The sequence below is a fragment of the Pseudoliparis swirei genome, chromosome 23 (genome assembly GCF_029220125.1).
Source record: "Pseudoliparis swirei isolate HS2019 ecotype Mariana Trench chromosome 23, NWPU_hadal_v1, whole genome shotgun sequence".
Lineage (NCBI taxonomy): Eukaryota > Metazoa > Chordata > Actinopteri > Perciformes > Liparidae > Pseudoliparis > Pseudoliparis swirei.
The window spans coordinates 17302979-17327181 of NC_079410.1; the positions used below are offsets into that span (position 1 = coordinate 17302979).

The 24203-nt window shown below is 48.0% G+C and overlaps 4 protein-coding genes across 4 annotated transcripts; 1 reads left to right on the forward strand and 3 right to left on the reverse strand.

Annotated features, from left to right (window-relative positions):
* Window positions 1–1456: 1456 nt before the first annotated feature.
* LOC130188965 (histone H2B-like) lies at window positions 1457–1987 on the reverse strand. The gene has a single exon (XM_056407547.1). It carries the CDS (start codon window positions 1985–1987, stop codon window positions 1613–1615), a length of 375 nt encoding a protein of 124 aa, XP_056263522.1. The 3' UTR covers window positions 1457–1612.
* A 5690-nt stretch (window positions 1988–7677) lies between these two features.
* adsl (adenylosuccinate lyase) lies at window positions 7678–12669 on the reverse strand. The gene is made up of 12 exons (XM_056407546.1): window positions 12410–12669; window positions 10792–10995; window positions 10587–10631; window positions 10198–10277; window positions 9927–10098; window positions 9792–9838; window positions 9255–9345; window positions 8744–8813; window positions 8521–8668; window positions 8222–8402; window positions 7962–8138; window positions 7678–7869 (listed from the first exon to the last, which is right to left on the reverse strand). The coding sequence occupies exons 1-12, from the start codon at window positions 12551–12553 to the stop codon at window positions 7783–7785; spliced, it is 1446 nt and encodes a 481-aa protein (XP_056263521.1). The 5' UTR covers window positions 12554–12669; the 3' UTR covers window positions 7678–7782.
* A 1223-nt stretch (window positions 12670–13892) lies between these two features.
* Window positions 13893–18794, forward strand: si:dkey-110g7.8 (GTPase IMAP family member 8). The gene is made up of 6 exons (XM_056407443.1): window positions 13893–14071; window positions 14705–15314; window positions 16155–16252; window positions 16356–16487; window positions 16733–17323; window positions 17402–18794. The coding sequence occupies exons 1-6, from the start codon at window positions 14041–14043 to the stop codon at window positions 17473–17475; spliced, it is 1536 nt and encodes a 511-aa protein (XP_056263418.1). The 5' UTR covers window positions 13893–14040; the 3' UTR covers window positions 17476–18794.
* A 2264-nt stretch (window positions 18795–21058) lies between these two features.
* Window positions 21059–24190, reverse strand: atf4b (activating transcription factor 4b). The gene is given in 4 exon segments (XM_056407023.1): window positions 21059–21433; window positions 21436–22374; window positions 22502–22963; window positions 24034–24190. Coding segments are annotated over 3 exon segments (1326 nt in total). The 5' UTR covers window positions 22860–22963; window positions 24034–24190; the 3' UTR covers window positions 21059–21404.
* Between the last annotated feature and the right edge of the window lie 13 nt (window positions 24191–24203).

Consider the following 24203-nt stretch of genomic DNA (forward strand, 5'->3'; position numbering starts at 1 on the left):
TCTTTCATGTGAGGGTGAAACTCTTTTATTTTGCAAACCTCTGAAACCCAACCCAATGTTTCTTAAAGCTGCTCTGAACCTCTCATGCCCAAAGTTACAGTGTGTTGATAGTTGTTATTGGACAGTGTTGAGCACGCTGTGTTCTTGAAATAAAGCTTTGTTTTTAACAATATTCTACTCAAAACCTCTTTTCTTCTCATTGTTGAGTGCTATTTAAACCGCGTCGCCCAACTGCACCCCCCCCCCCCAAAATTCACCAGCCGCCACTGGCAGCCCGTCTGACCGTGAGGTCCTACGGAGACGTGGAGGGGGGACAGGGTGTGAAGAGCGACCAGGCGCTGATGGAGGACAAGGCAGCGTTTGAAGGACTGGGCAGCAGGAAGCAGAACGCTAATGTGTATGCATATATATATATACATATATATATTATATATATCACCACTCACTGTCCTTCCCTAAACAGGTGGTTTAGCCAGTGTTTCATTGTTCACATTAAGAATCTTAAGCCGATAGGAAGTCTCAACCATTAATGTATATATTTGTTAAATCTAACTCTCCCAGGAAATTGTTCACTGAAATCAGCGTGTATCAAAAGGTTTTCACAGAGGATTTTAATTAAATTCAGTTTATTTTATATAGCCCATTATCACAAAATACACATTTGCACAACATCCCTGACCTTTCATAGGGAAAAAAGAAACCTTCATCAAGGGTCCATTTTATATTAATGTAATTGCTTAAATCTTGGCCAGTCCAGGTTCACAGGTTCGTTTTCACCCAAAGAAAGTTTATGGCATTTTTGATTTGGCTCCATTCACATCTGATGGACACTTTTAACGATTAACACTGACACTTATGTCGTGTTTAGTCTTAGTACATTATTTAATTCAATTCAGTTTATTTGTATAGCCCAATTTCACAAATTACAAATGTGTCTGAGGGCTTTACAATCTGTACACAGAGACATCCCTGACCTTTGACCTCACATCGGATCAGGAAAAACTCCCAAATAACCCTTCAGGGGGGAAAAAGGGAAGAAACCTTCAGGAGAGCAACAGAGGAGGATCCCTCTCCAGGATGGACAGATGCAATAGATGTCATGTGTACAGAAGGACAGATTTAGAGTTTAAATACATTCAATGAATATGACAGAGTGTATGAATAGTTCATAGTAGGCATATTCCACGATGGAGACCTCCACGCTCCATCAGGCAGATGGAGGTAGAGAGGAGACTTCATATTTAGCTTAGACCTCAAGGGCTCAGACATGTTTAAAGTCTACCACGATGGTTACAATTGTGTGTGGCAGAAGTTGTCCAGTATATGTATATAAAAAGCATGATAGTTTACATGACTGCATTCACATTTGTGCAGCTGCTGCTACGTATATTAGATACTGAAGTAAAATAATAACGATTGAGCTCTCGGCGCATAGTCTTTAAGTCGCTGTATACCAAAAACGGATTGTGGGAATGGAACAGAACGATAACACTGGACTCATGTATTTGTCTCAGTGGGTTCAAACTCCATATTCTGTGCACATCAGGAATTGATCTTCAGAAGAGGTGGGTGGCTCTTAAAAGAGCCGTTGAGGTGGTGGTCTCCAGCAGGTTTACTTGGAGCTGGTGTACTTGGTCACGGCCTTGGTTCCCTCAGACACCGCGTGCTTCGCCAGCTCGCCGGGCAGCAGCAGGCGGACAGCGGTCTGGATCTCCCTGGAAGTGATGGTGGAGCGCTTGTTGTAGTGAGCCAGACGAGCGGCCTCACAGGCGATGCGCTCAAAGATGTCGTTCACGAAGCAGTTCATGATGCCCATGGCCTTGGAGGAGATGCCGGTATCGGGGTGGACCTGCTTCATCACCTTGTACACGTAGATGGCGTAGCTCTCCTTCCTGGACTTGCGCCTCTTCTTGCCGGTCTTGGTGACGACCTTAGAGACGGCTTTCTTGGAGCCCTTCTTGGGCGCTTTGACTGTGGGCTCAGGCATGATTGACTGATTCTTCGGAGTGGGAAGGTATCTCCTGAAGCTCAAGGCGGGGAATATATATCAGCTCGATGCAAACGAGGCTGTGCTGTTGCTTGCGTCGGATTGGCTGTTTTGCAGAGCATGCGCAGAACAAGTCACTATTGTTGCGAGCATATGTATTTATTGAGCTGGTGGTGTGAAGCATCTGGATGAAAACATCAGACATCCACACTCACAGATACAGTTTCCAATTAACCTAAGCTCCATATTACTTTATCTAATGTTTAAAATGTATGTACTATAGAAAGGCTCGTTGTGTGTGGAACTGGAAATCGACAAATGAAACTACTGGCTGATCTTGTATCAAAGGTTTCATGAAGTTGTCATCATTCCAACCCGACACACGTGGTACCACTGAAAAACTCCGGATGTCCTCTTGAGAGTACAGCAGGATTTGAGAGGATACCTCAAATGAGTCAAAGAAAAGATCCAAAACCAAGATGTGCACCACAGAGGACACACATGACTGGGTCTCAGGATATTATCATGAACCATATTACTTTGTCAAATGTCTCAAATGTGCTGAATAAAAAAAGGCTTTGTGGAAGTGGAAAACTATTTAAGTGCTAGTATGAGCTGCATGTGTTCAATCATATTGATTCCATTATTAATGTAATGGACATATCTTGGTTATTAAATATCTCCCCCCTTCATTTCATATTACTCTTTAAATTAAATGTCCTGTTTTGTGGGGGGTTTCCAGGCTCTTGAACAGTACAAAACAGAACAGGACTCATGTACCACCTAAACCCAAATCACATCAAACAAAGTCTGTAAACTTCCTGGAGGTTTTTGAAGTGGCCTCAATCTCCAGAAGAGAAAACAGCAGCTCTTGACTGAGCAAGACTTTGACCTTCAGATAAACGAGATGGGACCAAAAACTTTATATTGATTTGAATTAACTGGCTTCAGAAAGTATTCAGACTTCTTCCGTTTTGGTAGGAGTCAATTTAAATGGAAACATTGTTATTTTTGCACATCAATCAATCTACATTAAAGAATACATAAATAATGCACATACATCGACATTAAATAAAAAACAAGCACTTTTCAACCAACCATGTCTGACTGTTTCTGGTTTAATATTCTGCTTATTATTGAAACTATTAAGAACTAAGATCCTGTCTCAATTGTTATTGAATGGTGGTGGGTGAGTGTGACTTCAGGTCTTCCTTCAGTCCTCGAGGAGTTGGTTACGATCAACGTAAACGACCTTTAACGAAGGTTAGGCTACTGACTGAAACTTACGACAGCCATGAATTTAGAATATTGAAACGGGTATTTAACGATGCCCAGTTATATAGAAGGTAAGTTCAACTTATAAAATGAATATTGTGTCTACCATTATTGACAATAGAAGTAAAGGCTCTTAAAGATGGTGTGGGTGGCTCTTAAAAGAGCCTTTTATAGAGCGTATTCACGTGACGTCAGAATCTCAATCGCGCCATCTTGGGGTCCCACTTATTAAATGTCAGAAGAAGTTGACCTGGCTATCGTGTCCGCTGTTTGATCATGCGAGAGCCCAGCAACCTCATGTCCTTCTGCATTACCAAAGAAAGATTTCAGCGGTTGGAATTGAATATTTGCAACGCTTTTTTACCTGATTTACCTGATCAATCGTCCCGTGTCTGGGTTCATATATGATCCGTCGTCGCACAGCTCCGCCTCCAGGACGAGTGTCTGGATGAAGCCGCTTCCAGCTCCAGAGATTATTGACGAGTGTGTCAATGGAAACGTGCCCACAACCCGATGTGTCAACAGAAACACATGAGAACAGTCCTAACGCTCAGACGCCGAGTGAAGCTGAAGTAAATGCATGACAAGTTGAAGTAATAGCCCGTCTTGTTGACCTGATAAACCCATATTCTGAATCATTAGTCCCACATCCAACAATGAGGCACAGAACCATAATCACAAGGCACACCGCTTTGAACTGAAATTGTGTCTCCTTCAGGATATAATGGTCATTTCTAAGGGAAGAGCGGCATACAAACAAGCAAAACAATGCCGTGGTGGGACCCCAACATGGCCGCCAGAGTTTGTTGTGGGTACTCACGTGAATACGCTCTATATTTTGCTAAACTAAACTAGACTAAACTAAACTAAGGGGTTAAACAAGGGTTAGGGCTAAAAGGGGCCCCATCCCATTTGTGAATCCCAGAGAAACCAAACCACCCCGGGATGGGGTGTAGGAGTAGTCACACAGTGACTCTCGCCAAACCGTCCCGACCCGTTGGGGAGGGAGGCGATTGATGAATCGCTCCCCCCGTGTGGGCGGTTCAGAATCCTGTGGGATCCACAAAACCCTCTGCTGCTTTGCTGGAAATCACTTCTACTTACAGACTCTGGTTCGGTGCTCCGTGACGTCACGACTCACGAGCGACGTCACAGCACAGAACCAAAGCGCAGACATGTCATGTGACTGTTTCCATGGTGACGGACAAGGCCACGGAGATCAAGGCACTGACACGTGACTTCCACCAGGAAACCTGTTTATATGTATATACAGGACTGTCTCAGAAAATTAGAATATTGTGATAAAGTTCTTTATTTTCTGTAATGCAATTAAAAAAACAAAAATGTCATGCATTCTGGATTCATTACAAATCAACTGAAATATTGCAAGCCTTTTATTCTTTTAATATTGCTGATTATGGCTTACAGCTTAAGAAAACTCAAATATCCTATCTCTAAATATTAGAATATCATGAAAAAGTATACTAGTAGGGTATTAAACAAATCACTTGAATCGTCTAATTAACTCGAAACACCTGCAAGGGTTTCCTGAGCCTTGAAAAACACTCAGCTTGGTTCAGTAAACTAAATCACAAGTATGGGGAAGACTGCTGATCTGACTGCTGTCCAGAGGACCATCATTGACACCCTCCATCAGGAGGGTAAGACACAAAAAGAGAGGCGCAAAATCCAAGTTGCTTGAAATCCAGTGTGAAGTTCCCACAGTCAGTGATGGTTTGGGGAGCCATGTCAGCTGCTGGTGTTGGTCCACTGTGTTTCATCAAGTCCAGAGTAAATGCAGCTGTGTACCAAGAGATTTTAGAGCACTACATGCTTCCGTCTGCTGAAAAGCTCTATGGAGATGAGGATTTCATTTTCCAGCATGATCTGGCACCTGCCCACAGTGCCAAAACCACCAGTAACTGGTGTACTGACCATGGCATTACTGTCCTCGATTGGCCTGCCAATTCCCCTGACCTGAACCCCATAGAGAATTTGTGGGGTATTATGAAGAAGAAGCTGAAAGACACCAGACCCAACAATGCAAATGAGCTAAAGGCTGCTATTGAAGCATCCTGGGCATCCATAAACCCTCAGCAATGCCACAGGCTGATTGCCTCCATGCCACGCCGCATTGATGCAGTAATCCGTGCAAAAGGATTCCCAACCAAGTACTGAGTGCATTAATGGACATTTTCAAATGTTTGATTTTGTTTTGCTGTTATAAATCTTTTTTTTAACTTGGTCTGAGGAAATATTCTAATTTTATGAGATATGATTTTAGAGTTTTCTTAAGCTGTAAACCATAATCAGCAATATTAAAAGAATAAAAGGCTTGCAATATTTCAGTTGATTTGTAATGAATCCAGAATGCATGACATTTTTGTTTTTTTAATTGCATTACAGAAAATAAAGAACTTTATCACAATATTCTAATTTTCTGAGACAGTCCTGTACATGTAGAGCAGGCACGTGCACAGATAGAGCCCTAGTGGTGCTCAAGCACCAGCCCCTTTGCCCTGGATGAGTAAAGTGCCCTTTTTGCTGGAGACACATTTTTTTATTCATCCGTATTTAAGAATAAACGTTACTCTTTCTGTCATCAAGTCCCCCCAAATGTGTTTTAATATCCGACGGGGCATTTATTTGAGTTCTTGTGAGAATTTCGCCTAGACCCGCTCCGCGGCGCTCACGAGCCCCCCCCTCCCCCCGCGCCCCTCCTCCTCCTCCTCCACTTCCTCCTCCGCGCAGTGCTCCTCGCGCCACCGAACGGCTGCACCTCCTTCTCCTCTGACCCGCAGCACCAGACACACCTGACGGTGTTTGTCCCCTGACGTTGTTTTGTGATAAATCAACCACAACATTAGCGCTGCTGAAAACATGACGTCACAACTGAGCCGACGGTTCCTAAAAAAATAAACAAACAAAAACTCCGTGATTTCAAAGCCTCGTCCAGCTGTTTACTGACGTTAGTTATGTTTAGAGAAAAGATAGAGGGAGAGAGAAGAGAAGAGAGAGAGAGAGAGAAGAGAGAGAAAAGAGAGAGGGAGAGAGAGAGAAAAGAGAGAATTCAAGAGAAAAGAGAGAGAGGGAGAGAGAGAAGAGAGAGAGAAAGAGAGAGAGAGAGAAGAGAGAGAGAGAAAGAGAGAGAGAGAGAGAAAATTCTTATTCCGTTCTATTAAACAGGGGCTGGTCCAGACTGAAAAAAAATCATAAGCCTCTCTTGTTCAGAGGGCCGGGCCAAATGTGGAGGAGGGCCTTAGTTTGAGGACCACTGCTCTTGGCTGTTGATGTCTATCAATATCGCTCATTTTGAAAATGACCTAAGATGGCAGTACGGATCCGTATCAGACCAGCGAGGAGGGCGATACGTGGCTGGCATGAAGACCCATTAGCCAATCAGAACGCTTGTACTGTTGTTGCTATCTAATAATTCATCTTTATTCATAAACATAAGCAGCATCACACTAATTATGCGGTCCTCGACGTGCGTTTCCTCTTGGCAGGATTTGGACAGCTAGCTTACATTTTCCTTATAAATAAATATGAATTATTCCATGGCAACAACAGTACAAGCGTTCTGATTGAACAGTACAAGCGTTCTGAAAAAAGCCTGTCAGATATCAAAACACATTTGGAGGGAATTGATGACAGAGAAACTCTACAGCTGCTCCACGGGCTCAGGATGTCAAACTAACGATATGATTGGTTGAAGATTATGTCAATCGTAGATAAGGCCTCCATGTACTTCACCAGGCTGTGCTTGGCCCGTGTGAAGGCCTGAGACGAGCTGCTCTTCTTCCATAGACTGTGGAGCTGACATCTGATTGGATAAAAGCTCCCGTTAAAATAAATTGGACTGGAAGCAGCGCTGCGGGATGGAAGCGCAGCAACAGAGGAAGACACTAGTGCAATAAGAAAACAGAAATTAAGCAAATAAGTTTTTTTTTTTTTAATTATAAAATAGCTTTAATTTTGTAATTATATTTAGGCCTTCAGAGAAGGCTTAGAAGGCCCGGACGGCCCACCACTAGAGTAACAGTAGAGAGCTTGGCACCAAAAACACAAGGAGAACAACAGACAACAATCCAGCAGGAGACGAGGGAAAGACTGGCACAATATATAGGGGGAACACAGGTGTACGGCATGAGACACTAACGAGACAAGAGTGGCTGAGGGCAGGTGAACGGAATGAAACAATCAAGGAGACAGAACAGGGCCTTAAGGTACGTTCACACCAAAAAACTCTTCGAATCTACACGATTCACGTGGATGACCTATTCTGATTTCAAAATGGTGAATTTCACCGTAAGGTGACAAGTTTGCAGGTATGATAAGTGTATGATTTTAAGTAAGTCACATTTTATTCAACCTTTTAAATGCAGCAGACAGAAAAGAAAACACTGATCGAGATGATTAGTTCAGTGATTGTTCTTTATTGAGGGGGATTGTCAACATGACGAGGCCTTTTCCTGGCGTGTGTGCGAGTCATTGTATCAGTGTGTGTGTGTGTGCGAGCATCAGAGGTCAAGCTCGATCTTGACATCCATCTTAGCCTTGTAAGGCTCCAGCAGGGGGCGTACTTCTTCAGACAGGAACCTGGTGACCTGGAGGAGAGGGCGTGACACCTCATTAGTATGCAGATCCTCCTGTGACGCCAGAGGAGCGGTCAGGGCGGCAGCTGGAACACATGTGGTACCTGCTGGGGAGCGCGGCCGATGAAGGTCTTGGGGTCCAGTATGGTGTCCAGCTGCCCCAGGACGGGGGCGAAGTAGGGGTCTCGCTGGACTCTGGCCAGCAGGTCGTTATCTCCACCCTCCTGTTTGACCACGGCCGCCGCCTCCTGGGAAAGCACACGGATCTTCTCGTGGCAGTCCTGAAGGACGAGACGCTTGTTATTTCAACCACTGAAGTTCGATTACAAACTCTCTTGTACCAAAAAAAGAACTCCAACACCACCTGTCTGTTGCCTCCGGCCTTCACCACGGCCATGATGATGTTCTCTGTGGCCATGAAGGGCAGCTCGTGGCGGATGTGTCTCTCGATGACTTTGGGGTAGACCACCAGGCCCTCGGAGATGTTCTGCAGGGTGCTGAGGATGATGTCCGCCGTCAGGAACGACTCGGGCAACGAGATCCTCCTGCACACGTGCGAGGGGGTGAAATGAGTAAACGTGTGGAGGCAGCGAGAGAAAGAGAAGCCTCCGCCCGGACAGCTGTGGGTCGTCACATCAGTTAATCGGTGTCCGGGGTGTCGACCTGTTGGCGCTGTCGTCCAGCGTCCTCTCCAGCCACTGGACCGAGGCCGTCTGCAGCGGGTCGGCCAACAGCGCCACCAGGTGTCGGGCCAGGCTGCAGCAGCGCTCGGCGCGCATGGGGTTCCTCTTGTAGGGCATGGCGCTGGAGCCTGGAGGAGGGACACGAGCTCACTGAGACCTGCATCACGGGACGACGCGTCAAGGCAAGTAGCGAGCCACCGTACCGATCTGCTCCTTCTCGAAGGGCTCCTCCAGCTCCTTCAGGTTGGCGAGCAGCCGGATGTCTGTACAGATCTGCAGCAGACAGATGGAGGGAGGATGAGCTCAGACTGGTTGTTAGGGACAACGGACACCATTCATTTAATAATGGACAATTCACTACATCCATATCGCCTGTGAAGTTAAGAAAGTCAAGCCTGATGTTGCCTTACATGTGAAAAGTTTGATCCCTAATTATCATGTTCTTCTAAATGTAACTGCGCTACTCGGCTCATCTCGAACTGCTGGTCATTCAATTATATTATTCAAATTTTCTATTCAATAAAAGCTTAAAGACATTTAAGTGTTTCGACGTCACACTTCTTCTCTAAAGGAGATTGAAACGGTTAACTTCCATTACATCTTGCACACAGCTTTTTCATTAAACAATCTTTCGGTACTGAAAAGTCAGGTAAAGGAGCAGTTCCATCCAACACCACCAGATGGCGACGTTCCTCTACGTCTCCTGCCGCTCACCTTGTGAACAGTTGCTCCCAGACTGGCCAGACTGGACAGACAGTCTACGTCCACCTTACGGCTGTAGGTCTGCCCGGTCACCAGGTAGGACCTGTGGAGCAACGCCATCAGGGCTTAGAACACACAACACCAACCGTGTTGTGCTCGTGGCATTCAACACAATAACTCGTTATCATCTCCATTGAGGAAGGAACGTGTATTCCACTGTGTACTGCCACAACATACAGAGGGAAGTGTTTTAAATGAGGCTTAAATTACAACCGCAAAGATCCCATACAGCGCATCCATCTCCCAGGTTACAGGAACACCGGACGTAGAGACACGGTGACCTTGTGCCGCTCCAGTATTAACCAGTAGAAAGAAGGAGACTGAGGTCCCGTGCGTGTCCTGTGGCGTCGCACCGAGCGGTCAGATAGGAGCGAGGCCCAAGTTAAGAGATGAGTCCGCATCGATCCAGAAGAAACAAATCGAGCCACAACGCCGTGTCTGCTCGTCTGGTGTCGTCATAAAATCGAGAAAGGACTCACTACAACTTACTTTTCGAACCCAGCCATCTCCGTCACCATTCTGTCAAGTTCCTCCACCTGATGAAGGAAAATACGACATTTATAATCCATCATAATGAAAAAAAGGTTCTTAAATTATGAAGTCGCCGTCAGTGCCGATGAGTACGTTGTCATGGTTCCCCTGAAAGAGCTGCAGGAAGCTGGCCTGGGTGCCGGTGGTCCCCTTGACCCCCCGGAAACGCAGGTCGTCGTGGGCTCGCTGCATGTTGCGCATGTCCATCACCAAGTCCTGCAGCCAGAGACACGCCCGCTTTCCCACCGTGGTCAACTGGGCCGGCCTGCAGGCAGAGGAGGAAGAGGAGGAAAAGGGAGGAGGAAGGAAATATGTTGCATGCTCTTGGTGCCACCGCAGACATGACGCCTCTGAAGAGACTCACTGGTAGTGCGTGAAGCCGAGCGTGGGGAGGTCAGCGTATTGCTCCGCAAAGTTTGCCAGTCTGTCAATGACTCTGGCCAGCTGAGGAAAAGAAAAGAACAAAAGGGTTTGAGGACAGAAGTATTGCGTAACACACCGATGTTACTCAGGCAACGCTTATTGGTGCGTTCAATGCACGGCGAAACAAAACACCGCACTGGAATAACTACTGCAGTGATTACTTCTACACTGTTGACTCGTTTCTGAACAGCTGAGGCTTGCAGAGAAGAACACAAGAAAAACAATCATGTAACAATGAGATGCACAACTGAATGGGCATGCGTGTGCGTATGCGTGTGCGTGTGTGCGTGTGCTTGTTTGTGTGTTTTCTGGCAAACAGCTGAGCCTCACCTTAGGCAAAAGAATGTCAAATCCATCACGCAGCATAATCAGATCCTAAAGAGGAAACACAGAACCACTTAGGGAACAAAAGAACTACACACTTAACCCCAATGCAGTCCTATGTTTTCTAGATGGGAATTGGAGTCGGTTCATCGTTACAAGATAGGTGGGGGAGAAACTAGGAAACGAGGAAAAAGTAGTCCATCCAAATTACAGTATTGTCTCCCACGTAGCAGGAGGTGGCGCCGAGGTGGATGATGGGAGCGGCGGTCGGGCAGCAGTGAGCGAAGGTGTGGACGTGAGCCATGACGTCGTGCCGGAGCTTACGCTCCTCCTCCGCCGCCATGGCGAAGTCGATGTCCTTTTCGTGGCTCTCCATCTCCAGAATCTGAGCGTCCGTGATGGGAAGACCCAAAACCTGAGGAGGAGAACGATGGAGACGTGGTTAAAATAGCTGCTGCTGGTAGTGTACGGTTAATCTATTTAGATAAATAATATGAACCCGAACTGGAGACAGTCTTGACAGGCATGTGCTCTCCTCGTGAGATCCTGATTAGATTGTGTGTGTGTGTGTGTGTGTGTGGGGGGGGGGGGGGGGGGGGGTAGTCATGTGATAAAACTACAGAATGGGTTAATGGACAAATTAAGCCCAAACCTTAAAGTACGTCTTTCAACGCGTTACAACTTCAAACCCCGCAAGGTCAAAAGGTCAGACTGTTTCTATAAAGAGTGACCCAACACAAGAAATTACAAAAAACACTACAAAGGCTGCGTTGGTTAGTCTGTTGGAGTATTACCACGCAGCGCTCAGGGAGGCGGTCTCTTGTTACCGTGACATTCACCGGATGCTATTTTCACTCACAGGCTACACAGAGGCAGCCGCAGGCCTCGCCACCTGTAGCAAAGCTAAACCCCCTGAAGAGCATCTTAAAAACACTGGAAATACAGAAAAGCTGAACTCCCATTAGTGCTGATTATAGTGTGTGTGGTCATGTGAGGTGATGCTTGTCTGTCAGCTGTTAATTAACCCCACCCCATCGGCACTTTTAGATATGACAAATGCAGAATTCACTCTGAGGAATTCTAAGCTTGTGTTTTAGGTCAATTTACATTTTTTGGGGGGTGAACCTCGATGCCGGCGTGCTAAACATGAGCCGAGGGACCGTAAAGGTATACAAGTATATAGCTGTTTGGTTTGAGAGTTAAATGTCAAGACACAGACTCCCAGTGCAACAAAGCAATGTTCAAACACACGTTCATGTATTGTAGATTTTTGCAAAGACAACAAGTTTCCAAAGAATCAAAATGCTTTTATTTGGATTTGACTGAGCAAATGTACCGATTCAGAATATAGGCTCGATACTGTCGGTCAGGGAGGTTTATCTGTCTATCAAAGTAAAGAACACAGGCTCAGTTGTTGGTGTCCTAATGCAGGACCAACAGTCCACAAGTAGTATTGGGTAACCTAGAACACCTGAACCTGACCTTTATGCTTCAATTACCAACTTGCATTTTCATTGGTTAAAATGTGATTAAACGATATGTACACGTGATCTCAGTGTAAATTAAACGATAAAATGATAACCTTTTAAAGACTTAAATGATGATGCCTTAAACAGATTGTTATTCTGCTTATTGTATGACACATGGGGTACACAGTTATTAACTCTGCTGAGCTCAGGACTTGACAACTATGCAGGAAGCTCCTTAAAACTATATTTAGGGCAGGGAACTTGATAGGGCTCTCTGAAGGTCGCACACTTAAGTGCATAAGACTCCTAAAGCATGACAAAGTGTGCATAAACACCAACACACTGCAGGGCGAGTCAAACCTTCTCCGCCTTGGCCAGGTAGATCCACAGCTTCCTCCAGGTGGTGAACTTCTTCCTGTCACTGAAGTTGTAGGCCATTTCCTTGCTGGCGTACCTGGACACCAGCGGGGACCGGTACGTCATGTACTCGTCGGCTCCCTCCATGTTGGTGAAGACGAGGTGGTGTCCGCTGAAGCACAGACGTCTGCTCTGCAACCACACCGACACACACACGGACACACACCGACGGTAGCTTCTCCAGTAGCCGCGCCGACTTCGGCAGCGTCACGTGGGAGAGGAAAGGGGTTTTTCTTTTTGACTTTTTTTTTTTTTACGACACTACAAGTCGACGTACGGCGTGAGGTCAGAGTACGACACTTGTCACGCGCGCGCTCGCTCCACCGAGGTCATCGCTTAATTGCTCTTCAATTGTTTTGCTCAAAACAGCTGCGACGCAACAGAGTCAGACCACGCCCCGAAACGTGAGAGTGACGTCACGCCACCAGCCTTTTACAAAGAAACGTATCAATGTGGTTATTATTTACTTTAAAAAGTACGTAGCCTACGGATAATACTTATTGAACCGTCTTCACTACATGAGGGGTCCGTGAATGCATCTGGCCATGTCGCGTGCGTCATGAAGGCGTTTAGCCGAGCACGAGCTCATTCATTCAAATGTTTCACGCTTCAGAAACGACTCGCTCTCAAATCCAATGCAATCAGATAACGGGCTTACAGTCTTCTGCTATTTATGGAAGCGTGTGTGTATTATGTAAGCGGTGGTTGCATGTTATATATTTCAATCTTGAAATGTATTCATGCAGCACCCCCCCCCCCCCTGCCTCACAGTGTTTCAATGTCTGCAGGCATCACATAAATATAGTTGTGTTTGTGCATGATGCAGCAGCTGTGGAGTACATCCAGCTGTAAACAGAGAACATAGTGATCCCTCTCTCTCCCTCTTTATCTCTCTCTCTACCTCCCTCTCTCTCTCTCTCTCTCTCTTTCTCTCTGTCTATCCATCTATCTGTCCTCCGGACTGCAGTCTGCACACAGTGCTGCTGCTGCTGCTGCTGTGTGATACGAGCAAGTGGGAGGAACAGCTTCCTCTGTTTTTGCCTGAAGAAAAAAAATAAGTAAATGACGAGACATCTTTCTGCTGCTGCTGCTGGGGTGGCTTCGGCTTCCAGTCTCCTGCATTGCACAATCCGTCCCCTCTGCTCGGACGGATAGATGAGACGAGAGACGGAGCCGGGAGAGAAGCTACAGAGGGAAGGACGGTAAAGAGCCAGAGTGGGGTGAGGTGCTGTGGAGGGATAACAGATTATTTCTTTAAAGAGGGAAGAGAGATAAAAAGGAAAAGAGGAAGGGGGGAGAGAGGGTGCATGGCAGAGGGGGTATGAGGAGAGAGAAAGGGAGGCAGGGGGTAGACACGGGCAACAGAGGGTGGAGTGAGCAACACTGCAGTAGAATGAGGGTGAGGGTGAAAGAGAGAGCCGAGAAGCATTCGAGCTGCCAGCCGTCCGCACGCCGCTCAGGACCCGCCGCTTTCTGAAGGAGGAGGCGAGGAACAGGAATCCACCGTGGAGGCGAGAAGGAGAAGGAGGAGGGGGGCTGAGGAGGAGGAAGCCAGAGGTTCTACTACACACAAGATGGCTGCTGTGTCCTCTGCCTCTGACACTGGTAAGTGGGCTTTCATCCTTTTGCTGCACACCTCGCTGCAGCCCCCCCCCCCACCAACCCACACACACCACCACACACACTATTCATTCAGTCACAGCATCCAGAAACCCTCCGAGCTCGTTGCACGTCGGGAGCGAAACATTCTCGTAAACTGTTGCTCGTGTCAACTTCCCGTGTTTAGCAGCTCACATGGGAAGTGTCACAGCAGCGAATCAATACACCTGGAGACGGAGCGGGCGTCCTTCCTGTTGCCATCCTCCTGAATGTTCACGCTCTTCCATGGGTCATTGAAGGATTCATCCTCTTCATCCAACTTTCACTGAATCACGTTCGCTCCTCAAGGTTCCTCCTCTTCCACCCAATCGGTTTATATAGGATAGAGGAAACACACAGAGGGTGATGGGACGGAGATTAGGGGACAAGGACAAGAGTGTGAGGTGATAAGAGGGGCGCAGAGGAAATGAAAGGAGCGAGATGAGAGGGATGAGGCTACATGTTGGCATGGAAACGATCATCGTCTCCACGAAGCCCTGAAGCGTACTTTAGAGATACGACAAGGGACTGAAACAAAAGCGAGGGTACAGGCCCCTCCTCGCGAGGAACCTCCAATCTAATCCTTCTGGGTTTCAACAGGGGACCCCAGGGGCCGGCACCCCCCTGAGCGCAGACTGCTGATCCTGGGGGGGCCGCAGTCGGGTAAGACCTCCACGGCCAACAGCATCCTCGGGGACGAGGTCTTCGACATCGGGACCGAGACGACTCACAGCAACGTCGGGCAGACGGAGATCTACGGCCGGCGGGTCACCGTGGTGGACACGCCGCCGTGGGTCATCCCCGGTGTCCCGGAGGTCATCCCCGAGGCTCACGGCGAAGACGCCGACGCCAATGACGCCAACGCCAATGAGGCCAACGACGCCAACGCCAACGACGACGCCGGCGCGGAGTCAGACAACCCGACGCGGCCCCAGCCGGCCCTGGACAGCGAGGGGCCGTGCATGGGGGCCATCCTCTGCCCCCCCGGACCCCACGCCATCCTGCTGCTGGTGTCGGTCACCCAGCCGTTCACGGACACGGAGAGGAGGGCCGCAGAGGAGCAGCTGGCGGCCTTGGGGGGAGGGACCTGGAGGTACTCCATGGTGGTCTTCACTGGGGTGGACAAGCTGACCAAAGGGGTCTTCATCGAGGAGCACATAGCGAACACCGGGGAGGCCCTGCAGTGGCTGGTGGAGAGATGTGGAAGCAGGTACGGCGCTCCTCTTCACCTCCCTCTCTCTTCTCTCTCTCTTCACCTCCCTCTCTCTTCTCTCTCTCGTCACCTCCCTCTCTCTTCTCTCTCTTCACCTCCCTCTCTCTTCTCTCTCTCTTCATCTCCCTCTCTCTTCTCTCTCTTCACCTCCCTCTCTCTCTCTCTTCGCCTCCCTCTCTTCTCTCTCTTCACCTCCTCTCTCTTCTCTCTCTTCATCTCCTCTCTCTCTCTCTTCACCTCCCTCTCTCTTCTCTCTCTCTTCACCTCCCTCTCTCTTCTCTCTTCACCTCCCTCTCTCTTCTCTCTCTCTTCACCTCCCTCTCTCTTCTCTCTCTTCACCTCCCTCTCTCTTCTCTCTCTCTTCACCTCCCTCTCTCTTCTCTCTTCACCTCCCTCTCTCTTCTCTCTCTCTTCACCTCCCTCTCTCTTCTCTCTCTTCACCTCCCTCTCTCTTCTCTCTCTCTTCACCTCCCTCTCTCTTCTCTCTGGGCGCCATCGATCTCTGAGCAGTGGAGCTTGTCTGTGGAAAGTCTTTGTTCGTGAAAATCACAAATAATTACAGTATCTTGTGGTTAAATGGGCAGCTTCAAGGGAAACAGTAGGCAGAGTCAAATACGACTGAACAGTCAAGTGGCATTGTGGGTAATGTAGTAAAGTACTGTCTTCTGACTTCATCACATGTGATGGTTTGAAACCAACGGTGATGTTTGCATTGATTAAATGAGTAAATCCAGCGATTAGTTAAGAATGTCGTGACTTTCAAACGGTTCTCACGAGCTGAAGTACGACTCCTTAAGTGCTCCTTTAAAGAAGAAGAGTTTCTTCGCCCACCTGCAGGTACCACACCTTCGATAACACTCGGAAAGACACGGAGGACAACACGCAGGTACCGGAGCTGATGGAGAAGGTGGAGGAAATGATCACCGACAACCAAGGTTCGTTCTTCACACTCGATGGTAATACGAAGTATGCTATTTTTGCATTATTAATGAACGCGCCGATCAAAGATGGATTTTGCTTTCCGCCGCTCTCGCGCAGGCTGGTACTTTGAGGTGAACGAGTTGATTCTCCTGGAGGAGGAGCAGGCCAGGAGAGCGCTGGAGGAGGAGAGCATGAGGATGGAGGAGCACGCTCGACAGAGGGATCAGATGATCGGAGGACCTCCCAGAGGTACCGGGGGGGGGGGGGGGGGGCTGTGTGCGAGCGGAAGTGAGAGGGTCATAAAGGTCGAGGGGAGAGACGAGAGTCGTAACGCTTCTCCGGAGAGAAGAAAGCTCCATCATTGATGTTCTATAAAAGCTTACTCACGCTAGCCAAAACGAGTATTAATCAACTGAGGAGATCTTAGTCGAGACCGTTAGACGTCCAAATGGTTTCTCACGCTCTCTCGCCATCTTCCTCTGTCCGGCTTTCAGAGTTGAGGCTGCTCTTGTTGGGCTGGAAGGGGGTTGGGAAGAGCTCGGTGGGGAACTCCATCCTGGGCCGCCGCTACTTTGAGTCGGGCCAGGAGACGGAGCTGTGCCTCCGGAGGCAGGCGCTGGTGTCCGGCCGGCGGATCACGATCGTGGACACGCCGGGCTGGGATTGGTTCTCGGTGAGGCGAACCCCGAAGCGCATCCGCCAAGAGTCCCAGCGCGGCGCCGCCCTCCTTCGCCCCGGACCCCACACCCTGCTGCTGGTGCTGCCCGTCGTCTCGTCGCTCACCGCCAGGAAGAGGCGGACCCTCCTGGCTCACATCGAGACTCTGTTCGGCGACAGCGCGTGCCTCCACACCATGGTGCTGTTCAGCTGCGGCGATTGGCTGGGACGCACGCCCATCGAGGAGCACATCCTCAGAGGCGGCAGGGAGCTGCAGAGACTACTGGAATTCTGCGGGAACTATTACCACGTCCTGGACAGTAAGATCCCCGGCAAGGACCGGAGCGTGTCCGCCCTGCTGGACAAGATGGAGGAGATGATCAGAGAGAACGGGGACAAGGCCTTCCTGCCCATCCAGACGGAGTGGTGTAAGTCACACACTCACATTCATGATCACACGTACGTGTCCTACCATGTGTCTAACATACCTGTGTTGCGTTCGACAGTGAGCGAGGAGAGCTCTTACTCCTCGGACAACACCGAGCCCGAGGACGACTGTCGGGGATGCCAGCTGCAGTGACGCGATCGCACTTTTACCACAAAAAAAGGGAACGTGGTCCCGTTTTTTTCTGGCCCTTCAACAGCCCCCCCCCCCCCCCCCAAAAAAACTAACCACCTCGCGTAACTCAAACCTCATCTCGAGAAGCCTCACCCCGCTCCGACTCCGAAGAGCTTCTAGGGAAAACAAATGACTTGGATCGGGGGCGGTCGCTCTGTTAGAACCGAACCGACCGCCGGACAACTGGAATGAAAGAGCAAAACCTTCCTCCCCTACCCACCCCAAGAGGAGGAGGAAAAATGCAGCTTCTGCTTCAAGGGGCCGGAGCTCGATCCCCGTCCATGAGCATGCACACAGGTATCGACGGCCGCTATAGGGAGACCGTGTTCCCGCTCTGCAGAGTAAAGCATCGCGCCTCATCCTAACTACGTCTAGTCGGACTGCACCGATACCAGTTGAGAGCATTAAAAATCGAGAGGAAAAAAAAGAAAAAAGAAGACGATGTTATCGTGACCGGTCCGGTTAGTTTGTCCCTCTCGGTCGTCGGAGGCCTGAGAGCGACGACTCGCGTCGTGGACTCGGACTGGACTTGGTCCCCCTTCTCATGCCATTTATGTCATTCGCTTTGAATTAGTTTGAATCAAAAAAAGGGATTCAAAGGAAATGGTTTGAGTGAAAGCGAGCGGCAAACAATAATCGTGTGTGAGGAAGAGAAATGAAAAAAAGAGAGAGAGAGAGAGCAGTTTGTTTGTGCACCTCAGCATCATAAGAGTACCCACTGAGACCCAAGTGATGTCTTAACTCTCAGCATTAACGTGTGATTAGTTTCTGCTCAGGGAGTCAGGGTTGAATCGCTTCCTCCAGGGCAAAATCTGGTACATTTACAGAAACGCTGATTAATGCTGATTGCTACAAACTGCAGACGTAAGTCACATATTAATTCAGAGTGGAGCTATAGAAGAGAGAGAGAGTCCGTGTTTGCACTTTTTGTCCAGCCTGTAATTGGTTTCTTTGGATCTCGCGTGCTGATGAAAAAAAAGGATTAAAAAAAGAAGAAAACTCAAAGTGAATCCATCCACAGAAGTAAATCCAGCCGTCCTGAGCACGAGGAGCTCGGGACAGTTGCAGGAAATTGGCTGAATTGAAACTGTGCGCGCTTTTTGACGAAGTCGACTCAGCTACGTGCCTCAGCATCGGAGCGGCGGGGCGTGTCCTATCGGCTACATCACGCTACCGCATGCGACTGAAACAACATAACCTCATGACCATCGAGCTCACATAGGGCTTTTAATACCTTTTCTACAGCAGTGAGGCATCAATAGCGATGTTTTGAAGAAGAAAAAAATACTATATATATATATATAAATAAATCTATGTATATATATTTATAAATATATAAATATATATATAAATAAATACATGTAAATATATATATATATATATTGACATTCATATATATATATATAAACATATATATATATAGACATTTATATATGTATATATATATATATATTTATAAAAATATAAATAAATATATATATATGTCAAAATAAATATATACATTCAGCTCTCAGAGGCATGTAAAGACAACGCATGCAGATAAACGAGTGCCTATGGAGTTGAAGGCAACCTCACTTCTTTTCCCTCTGGCTTGAGCAGGTCCATGTGGATTTCTGGTATGACGTCACACTTTTATGATGGCAAAAGAAAAAAAAGAAAAGAAAAAAATGGACAAAAGAAATCTTCACACCCTGTAAAGGTACAAATAAAAGCATATATAATATGTGACCGAGACCACTGCCATGCTGTACAACCTTATTTTCTACAACTGATGTAGCCTATAAAAGAAAGCCTGACACTGCTTCCCCTACGCTTTACTGACTGCTCCATCTAGTGACGTAGGCTACCGCAGCACTTTGTGACAAGCATGACTTTACAATTTGATATGAGAAATGTTTCAAACATTCATTTGGAGTCTTAGAGTCCCGCCTCACCTGTGAATATATTGTATAAGCCGTGTATATTTACAGTGTAAAACATGTCACGTCGTATGCTTTTAGCGAAGCGTTTTGCACTGTGCAACTTCTCCCACTTTACTGTGGCCAAAGTGATGTTACCTCCTGTGTGGCCCTTCATCAGTGGTGATTGCGTCATCGGTACTTTGCTCATCCTCAGACAACAATAAAAAGATATGGATATATTCCTGTGCATTCGTGGCGTTCATCTTATTATTAACTCATGGGTGACTGTTTTTTAATCTGCCGTGTTGTTCTGTTCCTCCAGGTACACCGCATGAAGTAGTTGCGCGTATCCGCCACAAGGTGTCACTGTAGCGCGCAGATCACACCCACAGAATACTATGACAACATTTTTTAAACCAATGAAAAATAATACATATTTATTATTATCATCTTTCTATGCTAGAGCATACAATTTAGGCTGAGGCACGACCAGTTAAATACCCTTTTAACAAATCCATTTGAAGGAATGCCGGTTCATATCGTGGGTGCCCTGGACTCTGTGCCTTAAATAACTCAAACTGAGGAAAATAAACGTTGGCCTTTTAAGAATATGCTATTAATCTTTATTCTGCCATGTTTCATGTGAATATAGCCCTCTGGTTTACTATACTCTTCTTTAATTTCACTCTTATTACAATGTTCTCGGTCCACTGAAACCAAATCCCTTTTCAAAATGAGGGCATTTGCAGCGGTGGGATCTGCAGAGTTAGCCAAGTCTTTTTTTCTGGAGGAAACGTTTGTCTTATTGAACGTGGCTCTGCACCATCTTGACTTTGGCGTGCCTCCAGATAAAGATCGTCCTTAAGCTATCTGGATGAAAGCCCGGGCCGAGTGCAGCGAGCACAGCCGGGGACAGTTGTGGGCCCAACGGACGCATTTCTGTTCGTAATATTCAAGCCGTACCGAGGTCAGCGCTCTCTCTATCCTTCCCTCGCACGCTCCTCTCTTCCCCCAGACTCCCACCACCAATGCAGAAGAGGACTTTACGCACAGACGGTACCCTTCAGCGAGTCCTCATTCCATCATTAGCAGACGGACAAAACACACGTCAGTTTAATTTGACTCTGATTTCCCTTGCACTTAAAAAAAGAAAAAAGAAGCTATTTTTTAACTTCACATGACTCCGCTGATTGAATACATGTGAGCAGCACGCGGTTGGTCAGGCGGCTTCATCCTCCTCCATCAGATGAGCCACAGGCTCATTGTTTATGCTGACACGGTTACATTCAGGGGTCGTCCTGCCACCGCAAGGTAGTCGGTTCGATCCCCGCTATCCCAATGAGTTGCATGTCGAAGTGTCCTTGAGCAAGGCACTGAACCCCCAGTTGCTCCCCGGGCGCTTCACAGCAGCCCACTGCTCCTTAAGAACTACGGATGGGTTAAATACAGAGAATACATTTCATTTATGTATATAACTATGTAATATGACAAGTCTTCTTCTAAACCTGTGACGTGATCAGTAGTGGCCATTTGCTTTATTAAGCAGCGTTCGTGAAGTTAAATAACTCTGTACCCTTTAACAGCGCCATGACACTCATGAACTTTACTGAAGGAATCTCACCAATGACTCACTCACCATGAGACTCTTTATTAAGAGATGTTTAATACAGATGGTCCGGTTATACTACAATACACAATTCATAAAATACATCCGACTGGCAGGTCCAGAGATGAGAAACTTTAACCAACATTGGATAAAAATACAAGTGTATATACTGAATGGAAAATACTTGTTTCCATATAACCACTCTAAACATGATAAAAGTATTCTATATTTAATACCAGTGTTTTATATATAAAAAAGTAACAGCAGTATTCTGAAGAAAATTGTGGATCCAAGGTTTGCTGTGTGGACATAACACATACTTTACTGATACTTAATAAAATCTTTCTTCTGCTTTACACCGTACATGTTGTTAGGTCTGACCACTAGGGGTCAGCACCGAGACCTTTGCGCTCCTGGCCTGGCACACCTCCTCCATCAGCTCTTTCAGGTACTCGATCTCCCGGGCCAAGGAGTCCGCCTTCTCCGTCAGCTCCAGGTTCTTCCTCTCCAGCAGACCGTGCTCGTCGAGAAGTGAACCCTGCTCCGCCCTCTTCTTCTGCCGGTAGCGCGTGGCGGCCGTCTTGTTCTGCGCCATCTTCTTCAGTTTCTTGGCCTTCGGGGCCTTCAAAGTAGCCCTCGCTGCTCCATCTGCATCGCGGGGGGGCTCAACATTGACGCTGGGGGCACTGGGAGATGGTGGGCTGGCTGTGTGTGGGGGCTTTGCGTATGGTCTGCTTATGGAGGAATGAACGATCTGCGAAGTGGTGGTTACGACGGTGGTGGTGATCCCGATCTCGTCTTTGGGAGCCAGGACCAGGATGATGCTGGTGGGCGAGAGGGAGAGAACGAGCCTCTGGACTTGGGAGAAAACGGAGGCTACCACTGGCTTCACCTCACTCTCCGTGATGTCCACCTCACTGCCCAGGTCGAGGGTGTAGGCTGGGGAGGAGGGAGAATCAACCAAGGGGGCGGGGGGGTCTGGAGTAGCGGGCTCGGATTTGATTTCCAGCTCCTGTTGCGGCTCGGGGACACGCGGGGGGAAGACGGGACCGTCCTGTACGTCGACGTAGGACTCGGGCTCATCCACTGTAATGACAGAAGGATCAGAGCTGACCGGAGGAGGCGGGGTCGGGGGAGATAGAGAAGCAGAGGGGAGACCCGAGAGAGCGGGAGTCGAGAGACGGGGCATTGGGAGGGAGTCGAGCTCCATGGGGCAACCCAGGGAGGAGAGGAGGTCTTCCGGACAGCCCGGGGACTCCTCAGCCGGACTGCATGAGCCAATCAGAGAGTCCAGGTCGAACTCGGACAGATCCACCCTCTCGGCCATCCAGTCCAGGTCACCGAACATATCCTCTGTGGAGGCAAATGAGGCGGCGTATTAACGAGCCGTCTGTATCCCATTACCCTGGCTGTCTTCACTAAGAGCGTTAATAGGGGTTCTTAAAGGATTTGTGTTTGATTCGTAATTTACAGTCCTTACCTTTGCTGTCACCTGAGACGGCCTGTCTCAGCGGACCAGGGTGGCCCAGCCAGGGGAGGGAGAGCAGGTCAGACTCCATCCCAGCTTTGTCCCCCCGGAGGAGGACGGCTGGCGGCGAGGGAGGCGGAGAGTAGAAGGGAGGCGGAGAGGAGGAGGAAGAGGACAGTGACGAGGAGGTGAGGGGCGACGCGGGGGAAGCGTCGCCCTCCAGTGAGGTTCCCCCTCCTTTCTGTTGTTCTTCTGGGTCAGGGCGTGAAGCTAAGAAGCTCATGGCGTCAGCCATGGGAGAGGATGGTCCCCAGAGAAGGGCCTCCATGTCTTCCAGGCCAAACTGTGAGTTTGTCATCATCGTGGTCATAGTGGCCGTTGTTGGTCACGAACGGCGCGTGCGAAGAGGAGACGATCGTTCCGAACTCTTTTATGCTGTCGAATGCAGCAGCAGTGAGGGTTTCCAGATAGGACCTGAAGGAAAGGAGACGTTGTCATGAAACCCTGAACATTAGTCTTGTATAAACATGATAAAAAAGCCAAAACGCATTTGATGGTTTAGCCTTAAATTAGCAATTCATACTTGTGCTGTGTGCACATAAAGTGAGAGGGTAATTAATATAGTATAGAGCTAAAACAATTACATTAATTGGCCTCATCATGATAATAGTTCGAGCCAGTCAGTCAAGATTCCAGCCTCCTAGATTAACTGGTGCTGGTCTCTTTCCTCTTTGAAAGTGAACTGAAGATATTGGACAAAACACGTTTGAGGGGGTAATTTTGACATTTTATTGATCACCCAACTAATCAATTAAAACAGAAAATAATCGACAGATGTGCGCAGAATGACGAACAACAGTTACTCGGCACGAATACAGTGTCGGCGTGAGAAGAATGATTACAAATCTGAAAAGGGGCCGATCCCATTTTTGGCGCAACACTGCCTCCATCACTGCAGTGCACCTGCTAGACGTCACGTGCGTTTCCACCCAGCGACCAGTCTTGTGACTGACGTCAGTCCTCGTTCAGACAGGACCGCAGGCCACGCCCCCACGCCGTCCTCGTTCCACAGGCCACGCCCACCTCGTTCGACAGGCCCGCAGGCCACGCCCACGCCGTCCTCCCTCACCATTAACAGCCACGTTTGTGCCGACACGACGCCGCCATTTTGACACTAAAGAGGAACCCAACCGCCGCCACGCCGATGGCGTATACATATACAGACGTAGAAACAGCCTTTAACGACTAGATTGGCTTTAAAATAAAAAAATAAAATAAAAAATGTAACATCTCGTATTGAGGGCACTATTTCCTTCACGTCAGTATCTAATCATGAATTAAAATACAGCCCCACGATATTATAATCAAAGCATACGACGTTTCGGAATAAGTAGTAATAATAATATGTAAACGTCAAACTAATTTAAAGTGGGACTGTACGCGACGCAGCTTCGTGCTCTCGGTGACGACGGGCTGCCGAGGCGCGCGCGCGGCCTACTGTCATCGACAAAATGTGATAAAGAGAAAATAATAATGATACTTACGACATGTTTCTGATTTGGAAGTGACTCAGTGCACTGGCTGGATGCACTGTGTTGTTGGCGGCTGGGGAGCGGCGGTCTTTTACTCTGCCATTTCAGCCAACAGAGCGATGTTCGTCGATGATGTTACTTCGTTTGTTGTTTCTCGGAAAAGAAGATGGCGCGCGTTGTGG

Excerpts from the sequence above, each read along its gene's own strand:
- LOC130188965 (XM_056407547.1), bottom strand. The coding sequence starts at position 1,987 with ATGCCTGAGCCCACAGTCAAAGCGCCCAAGAAGGGCTCCAAGAAAGCC.
- adsl (XM_056407546.1), bottom strand. The coding sequence starts at position 12,553 with ATGGAGGGAGCCGACGAGTACATGACGTACCGGTCCCCGCTGGTGTCC. Across the intron at positions 9,839-9,926 it reads TTCAGGGGAACCATGACAAC|GTGGAGGAACTTGACAGAAT; the intron begins GTACTCATCGGC and ends TTCCTTCATCAG. Across the intron at positions 8,669-8,743 it reads CTTCGAGAAGGAGCAGATCG|GCTCCAGCGCCATGCCCTAC; the intron begins GTACGGTGGCTC and ends TCCCTCCTCCAG.
- si:dkey-110g7.8 (XM_056407443.1), top strand. The coding sequence starts at position 14,041 with ATGGCTGCTGTGTCCTCTGCCTCTGACACTG. Across the intron at positions 14,072-14,704 it reads GTCCTCTGCCTCTGACACTG|GGGACCCCAGGGGCCGGCAC; the intron begins GTAAGTGGGCTT and ends GGGTTTCAACAG. Across the intron at positions 16,253-16,355 it reads AATGATCACCGACAACCAAG|GCTGGTACTTTGAGGTGAAC; the intron begins GTTCGTTCTTCA and ends GCTCTCGCGCAG.